This window comes from Coregonus clupeaformis, chromosome 21 (genome assembly GCF_020615455.1).
Source record: "Coregonus clupeaformis isolate EN_2021a chromosome 21, ASM2061545v1, whole genome shotgun sequence".
NCBI classification, from domain to species: Eukaryota; Metazoa; Chordata; class Actinopteri; order Salmoniformes; family Salmonidae; genus Coregonus; species Coregonus clupeaformis.
Genome location: NC_059212.1, coordinates 31,721,620 through 31,729,998, shown reverse-complemented (window position 1 = coordinate 31,729,998; position 8,379 = coordinate 31,721,620). Strand labels below are relative to the sequence as shown.

General features: G+C 45.7%; 1 protein-coding gene across 1 annotated transcript in view; it reads right to left on the bottom strand.

Moving 5' to 3' along the window:
- Window positions 1–1,235: 1,235 nt before the first annotated feature.
- Window positions 1,236–8,379, bottom strand: part of LOC121535216 (translation initiation factor eIF-2B subunit gamma) — a 66,583-nt gene continuing 59,439 nt past the window's right edge. The window contains exon 12 of the mRNA XM_041842057.1: window positions 1,236–1,409. Coding sequence (XP_041697991.1) covers window positions 1,357–1,409 — 53 coding nt within the window. The 3' untranslated portion in view covers window positions 1,236–1,356. The remainder of the gene's footprint in view (window positions 1,410–8,379) is intronic.

The window sequence follows — 8,379 nt, the reverse complement described above, 5'->3', positions numbered from 1 at the left end:
ATCACCGCCTGCCTGTTAACATTAGCATCCTGCCAACGTTCACACCATGCAGATGAGCTGACACAGAGGTACGGAGAGAGGGAATCAACAAACATAAACAATAACAGCGGTAGATCTAGTAAACAGATAACATGGACATTTGATTTCATTACTTTAAAAAAAGTTTCCCAATTCCGTTGAGCGACCACTCTGAACAATTTCACCCTTTATAGTCTGTCCATTGTGGTAGGGCCTGTTATATCATAGTAACACATAGCCCTATGGAGACTAACCCAGACCTACCCAGAGACAGCGAGAGCTGATATATGATCTGTTGGATGACATCTGATCCCGAACCCTGGAAAACACAAGCATCTGTCACATTTGGCCCTGAGGGGTGGGGACTGACACTGAACACAGAGCTGGATAGCCCCTAACCAAACCAGCACAGCCACAGGGACTCAAGAGTAGGCTGCTGTATAAATATACAAACCTGACTTTCCAAAACAACCCATGCCAGATCTCATAAACTTGACTTTATGCTCAGGTCAGAGGCTGCTCAAAGGGTTAAAGTTTAAAGCAGGAAGAAAAATAATACATAACAAAAAAGTTTACAATAACTTTTATATTGGGACTGAATGAAAAAGCAATTGTGAGTTGAAAGTGAAGTTATTATTATAGCGTCCCGAATGACAAAAACAAAAGAAGAAAGATGAGAAAAGACAGACATAATTACTCTCCCAATGACACTAAATGACTTCTATTGATCACAGACACGCTATAAAGCAGGCCACTAAATCACACGACGTAGACAGAGCATCTTCCTGGAGATCTGTTGTTAGTGACTAAGGAACTTCAGACCTGTAATTTAAGAAATGAGCTGGCAAAGGAATGCAATAAATCTTTGACAGCAAAGAGGAAGAAGTAAAATTAAAAACAATAAAAGAGAGCAACTCTTATGTTTCTATCAGTTTGTGAAAGTGGGCGGGATTGTGTGTTACTTCATGAGATCTCACTGGGTGGTCCGGCCCACCATTTTTGTGTACAAATAAACTTAACCCCCATTGTGCTTCTCTGGTCCTCTGCTGCACCACACAGCACAGCACGAACACACAGACTACTAGGCTGAATAGTTGTGTGGAGGAATGTATGTATAGACGAGAACACCCTGACTGAACAAACACCTTACAAAACTTTATAGAATCACCCAGAAACAACAGACAAGATTCACACAAAGAACACCACTGAAACTGAGCTTAGGGATAAAAAAAAGTAGCTTTTATTTGGACACAATGTTTAGTTTGCCTCACTGCTGTGGTTTCTGTTGGATCTGTCAGCAAGGTGTAGGACTGGTCAGTCAGTCCGTCTGCCCCTGGTCTAGATCTCCATCAGCTGTTCAGTTCCAACAATCACCTCGTTAGTCCTTTCAGCTACAGAGTGAGAAGAAAGCACTCACAATTAGACATTTGAGTTAGAAGATTATGACCCCTTGTCCTGTAGAACCTGGTATTTGAGGTGAACAGGCCTAGGACCCCTAGACCTAGCAGGTGTAGCAATAGGCTAGTTCATTGTTTCGGGTTGTTCCATGTCATTTCAGCAAGCCAGGACACCCACCAACTCAGATTGTTCTGAAATTGTTTCTGTAGTAAGAAATATAAAAATAGCATTCCTGCAACATTATTTTGTTTAAATATAATTGAACTGATTGCACCCAAATTGGCCATTTTAATTTATAGGATTCATATAATATTAAATAAATATAGTACCTCACATCCGATTTGGACCTTTTTTTTTTTTTTAACAATGAGTAAGACATGAGGAATCCAAAGAAATTGTCAAAAGCCACCAACGGACCCCCCCCACCCCACACTAATCCCAGTAGTATGGAGCTGCAGCTCGGAGTATTGTTTCTTCATCCTATTTAATGTGTTCTCAGTGAATTTGGTGATGTTTTTTCCCCCGGTAATAAATACCAATACCGTTCAGCGAAATGTGTCATTGTTGTTAGGTTCATGTCCCATCCTACATCCTGACATTACCAGGCTCTGTACACTAGATAATGCTGTACCCCACCCCCCTTCCCAATGTTAAGGGGAGAGTTAAACCAAATTACAAAATTACATATTGGTTTCCTTACCGTTTAAGCAGTCTATGGACAAGGTATGACAGCAACCCATGCTTTGGTTTTGTTGGCCACTGTTTCAAATGATAACTTTTTAGCATTTGTAGCACAAATCCCAATGCAAGTCAGTGGTACCTATATTAGAATTTTCACACTTCATATCCAAGTCATGCTAAAGTATCTAAAAATGGATTGTGTAACTCAATGTTATACAGTGCCTTCAAAAGTATTCAAACCCTTGATTTATTCCACATTTTGTTACGTTACAGCCTGAATTCAAAATGGATAAAACATATTTCTTTTCTCACCCATCTACACATAATACCCCATAATGACGAAGTGAAAGTGTTTTTAGAAATGTTTGCAAATTTATTGAAAATGAAATACAGAAATATATACTTTCGGATGACTTGGATATGAAGCGTGAAAATCCTAATATAGGTACCATTGACTTGCATTGGGATTTGTGCTACAAATGCTAAAAAGTTATCATTTGAAACAGTGGCCAACAAAACCAAAGCATTGGTTGCTATCATACCATGACACACTGCTTAGGTAAGGAAACCAATATGTAATTTGGAATTTGGGTTAAGTATCTATCCCCTTAACATTTGGTGGGTTATTTAAAGTTTTTTCAATTTATATCAAGAAAACCATTATTTAATGGTCAGAGCCTGGTAATGTCAAAATGAAATCACATTTTATTGGTCACATACACATATATAGCGGATGTTATTGCAGGTGTAGTGAAATGCTTATGTTCCTAGCTCCAACAGTGCAGTAGAACCTAACAATTCACATCAATACACACAAATCTAAAAGTAAAAGAATGGAATTAAGAAATATATAAATATTAGGACGAGCAATGTCTGAGTGGCATTGACTAAAATACAGTAGAATAGAGTATATACAGTGAGGGAAAAAAATATTTGATCCCCTGCTGATTTTGTATGTTTGCCCACTGACAAAGAAATGATCAGTCTATAATTTTAATGGTATGTTTATTTGAACAGTGAGAGACAGAATAACAACAAAAAAATCCAGAAAAACGCATGTCAAAAATGTTATAAATTGATTTGCATTTTAATGAGGGAAATAAGTATTTGACCCCCTCTCAATCAGAAAGATTTCTGGCTCCCAGGTGTCTTTTATACAGGTAACGAGCTGAGATTAGGAGCACACTCTTAAAGGGAGTGCTCCTAATCTCAGTTTGTTACCTGTATAAAAGACACCTGTCCACAGAAACAATCAATCAATCAGATTCCAAACTCTTCTCCATGGCCAAGACCAAAGAGCTCTCCAAGGATGTCAGGGACAAGATTGTAGACCTACACAAGGCTGGAATGGGCTACAAGACCATCGCCAAGCAGCTTGGTGAGAAGGTGACAACAGTTGGTGTGATTATTCGCAAATGGAAGAAACACAAAATAACTGTCAATCTCCCTCGGCCTGGGGCTCCATGCAAGATCTCACCTCGTGGAGTTGCAATGATCATGAGAACCGTGAGGAATCAGCCCAGAACTACACGGGAGGATCTTGTCAATGATCTCAAGGCAGCTGGGATCATAGTCACCAAGAAAACAATTGGTAACACACTATGCCGTGAAGGACTGAAATCCTGCAACGCCCGCAAGGACCCCCTGCTCAAGAAAGCACATATACATGCCCGTCTGAAGTTTGCCAATGAACATCTGAATGATTCAGAGGAGAACTGGGTGAAAGTGTTGTGGTCAGATGAGACCAAAATCGAGCTCTTTGGCATCAACTCAACTCGCCGTGTTTGGAGGAGGAGGAATACTGCCTATGACCCCAAGAACACCATCCCCACCGTCAAACATGGAGGTGGAAACATTATGCTTTGGGGGTGTTTTTCTGCTAAGGGGACAGAAAAAATTCACCGCATTAAAGGGACGATGAATGGGGCCATGTACCGTCAAATCTTGGGTGAGAACGTCCTTCCCTCAGCCAGGGCATTGAAAATGGGTTGTGGATGAGTATTCCAGCATGACAATGACCCAAAACACACGGCCAAGGCAACAAAGGAGTGGCTCAAGAAGAGGCACATTAAGGTCCTGGAGTGGCCTAGCCAGTCTCCAGACCTTAATCCCATAGAAAATCTGTAGAGGGAGCTGAAGGTTCGAGTTGCCAAACGTCAGCCTCGAAACCTTAATGACTTGGAGAAGATCTGCAAAGAGGAGTGGGACAAAATCCCTCCTGAGATGTGTGCAAACCTGGTGGCTAACTACAAGAAACGTCTGACCTCTGTGATTGCCAACAAGGGTTTTGCCACCAAGTACTAAGTCATGTTTTGCAGAGGGGTCAAATACTTATTTCCCTCATTAAAATGCAAATCAATTCATAACATTTTTGACACACATTTTTCTGGATCTTTTTGTTGTTATTCTGTCTCTCACTGTTCAAATAAACCTACCATTAAAATTATAGACTGATCATTTCTTTGTCAGTGGGCAAACGTACAAAATCAGCAGGGGATCAAATACTTGTTTCCCTCACTGTATATATGAAATGAGTAAAACATTATGTAAACCTTATTAAAGTGACCAGTGATTCCATGTCTATGTATATAGGGCAGCAGCCTCTAAGGTGAAGGGTTGAGTAACTGGGTGGTAGCCGGCTAGTGATGGCTATTTAACAGTCTGATGGCCTTGAAATAGAAGCTGTTTTTCAGTCTCTCGGTCCCAGCTTTGATGCACCTGTACTGACCTCTCCTTCTGGATGATAGTGGGTTGAACAGGCCGTGGCTCGGGTGGTTGACGTCCTTGATGATCTTTTCGGCCTTCCTGTGACATCGGGTGCTGTAGGTGTCCTGGAGGGCAGGCAGTGTGCCCCCAGTGATGCGTTGGGCAAACCGCACCACCCTCTGGAGTGCCCTGCGGTTGCGGACGGTGCAGTTGCTGTACCAGGCGGTGATACAGCCAGACAGGATGCTCTCAATTGTACATCTGTAAAAGTTTGTGAGGGTCTGTTGCGCCTTCTTCACCTCACTGTCTGTGTGGGTGGACCATTTCAGATTGTCACTGATGTGTACGCCGAGGAACTTGAAGCTTTTCACCTTCTCCACTGCGGTCCCGTCGATGTGGATAGGGGCGTGCTCTCTCGGTTGTCTCCTGAAGTCCACAATCAGCTCCTTGGTTTTGTCGTCTGCAAACTTCATGATTGAGTTGGAGGGGTGCGTGGCCACGCAGTCATGGGTGAACAGGGAGTACAGGAGGGGGCTGAGCACGCACCCTTGTGGGGCCCCTGTGTTGAGGATCAGCGTAGTGGAGGTGTTGTTTCCTATCTTCACCACCTAGGGGTGGCCTATCACGAAGTCCAGGACCCAGTTGCACAGGGTGGTGTTCAGACCCAGGGCCCCGAGCTTAATGATGAGCTTGGAGGGTACTATGGTGTTGAAGGCTGAGCTATAGTCATTGAACAGCATTCTTCCATAGGTATTCCTCTTGTCCAGATGGGATAGGGCAGTTTGCAGTGCAATGGCGATTGCATAATGCAACAATGGTGGACATCTTGAAGCAAGTGGGGACAGCAGACTGGGATAGGGAGAGATTGAATATGTCCGTAAACACTCAAGCCAGCTGCTCTGAGGATGCGGCTAGGGATGCCGTCTGGGCCGGCAGCCTTGTGACGGTTAATACGCTTAAATGTCTTACTCATGTCGGCCACGGAGAATGAGAGCCCACAGTCCTTGTGAGTGGACCGCGTCGATGGCACTGTGCTATCCTAAAAGCGGGCGAAGAAGGTGTTTAGCTTGTCCGGTAGCAAGACGCCAGTGTCCACGACGTGGCTGGTTTTCCCTTTGTAATCCGTGATTGTCTGTAGACCCTGCCAGATACGTCTCGTGTATGAGCCATTGAATTGCGACTCCACTTTGTCTCTGTACTGACGTTTTGCCTGTTTGATTGCCTTAAGGAGGGAATACCTACACTGTTTGTATTCAACCATATTCCCAGTCACTTTGCCGTAAATGCGGTGGTTCGCGCTTTCAGTTTGCGCGAATGCTGCCATCTATCCATGGTTTTTGGTTTGGATAAGTTTTAGTAGTCACAGTGGCAACAACATCCCCTATTCACTTCCTTATGAACTCAGTCACCGTGTCCGTGTATATGTCAATGTTATTCTCCGAGGCAACCCGGAACATATCCCAGTCCACGTGATCAAAACAATCTTGAAGCATGGATTCTGATTGGTCAGACCAGCGTTGAATAGACCTTAGCACAGGTACTTCCTGTTTGAGTTTCTGCCTATAGGAAGGGAGGATCTGATTTGCCGAAGGGAGGGCATTGGAGCCATCTCGGAAGGGAGAATAACAATGGTCAAGAGTTTATTTTTAGCGCGAGTACTACAGGTAATGTGTTGATAGAACTTTGGTAGCGTTTTCCTCAAATTTGCTTTGTTAAAATCCCCAGCAACAATAAATGCGGCCTCAGGATATGTGGTTTCCAGTTTGCACAAAGTACAGTGTAGTTCCTTGAGGGCCGTCATGGTATCGGCTTGAGGGGGAATATACACGGCTGCGACTATAACCGAAGATAATTATCTTGGGAGGTAATACGATCGACATTTGATTGTGAGGTATTCTAGGTCGGGTGAACAAAAGGACTTGAGTTCCTGTACGTTATCACAATCACACCATGAGTAGTTCATCATGAAACATACATCACTATCTTTCTCTTTCTTCTTCCCGGAGAGTTCTTTATTCCTGTCTGCGCAATGTACTGAGAACCCAGCTGGCTGTATGGACGGGGACAGTAAATACGGAGAGAGCCATGATTCCGTGAAACAGAGTATGTTACAGTCCCTGATGTCTCTCTGGAAGGAGATCCTCGCCCTGAGCTAATCTACTTTATTGTCCAAGGACTGAACATTAGCAAATAAAATACTTGGAAGTGGTGGATGGTGTGTACGCCTCCTGAGTCGGACTAGAAGTCCGCTCCGAATACCTTTTCTCCGCCGGCGGCGTCTTGGATCAGCCTCTGGGATAAGTTCAATTGCCCTGGGGGATACAAACAAAGGATCCAATTCGGGAAAGTCGTATTTCTGGTCGTAATGCTGGTGAGTTACCGCCGCTCTGATATCCAAAAGTTACTTCCGGTGTCACGCCCTGGCTCTGGGGACTCTAGTATGTTGAGCCAGGGTGTGAGTTTATTTGTTTTTCGTTCTAGTTTTGTAGTTCTATGTTGGCCAGTGTGGTTCTCAATCAGAGGCAACGTGTATCAGCTGTTGCTTGTTGTCTCTGATTGGGAACCATACTTAAGCAGCCAGTTTTCCCACAGTGTTTGTGGGATCTTGTTCCTGTGTAGGTTTGTGTTTTGCACCTTTGGACGTCACGTATCGATTTGTTGTTTTGTTCGTGTAATCATTATTTAATAAATATGTTCACCTTCCACGCTGCGCCTTGGTCCTCTGTATCCGACGATCGTGACAGAAGATCCCACCAACACTGGACCAAGCAGCGTGTCCAGGAGCCAGCGCCAGAGGTATCGCTAAAGGACATCAACCTCGACTGGGCCTGGCCCACGGGGAGGAGAGACCCCCAGAACATTTTTAGGGGGGGGCTCACGCCGTGGACGACGGGGCAGCAGGAGGCCGCGATAGAGCGGTCCAGCGGGTTTGCAGAGGAGGCCGCCAGGTTAAGGGGGCCACTGGTCACAGAGGAGAGGGAAAGTGTAGAGGCACGGCGAGAGGTACTGGGGTGTGTTACCAGTCCGGTCCGGCCCGTTCCTGATCCCTGCGTAGGGCCAGTGGTGTGTGTCCCCAGTACGGTCCGGCCTGTTTCTGTTCCTCGCATCGAGCCTGTGGTGCGCGTCGTCAGCCCGGCCCGACCTGTTCCTGCTCCACGCACCAAGCCTATGGTGCGCATCGTCAGCCCGGCCCGGCCTGTTCCTGCTCCACGCACCAAGCCTATGGTGCGCATCGTCAGCCCGGTTCGGCCTGTTCCTGCTCCCCACACCAAGCCAGTGGTGTGCGTCATCAGTCCGGCACAGCCCGTGCCTGTTCCACCGGTGCCTGAGCAATCCGCTCCACCGGTGTTCAGTCCAGCTCCGGCCAGCAGGGTCAGACCGGACCAGGGGTACTTTGGGGGGTTGGAGAGGGAGTGGGAATCATGCCCGGAGCCGGATCCGCCGCCAAGGCGGAGTGCCCACCCGGGCCCTCCCCTGTGGTGTTTGGTTGGCGCGGCCGGAGTCCGCGCCTTTGGGGGGGGAGGGTACTGTCACGCCCTGGCTCTGGGGACTCTAGTATGTTGAGCCAGGGTGTGA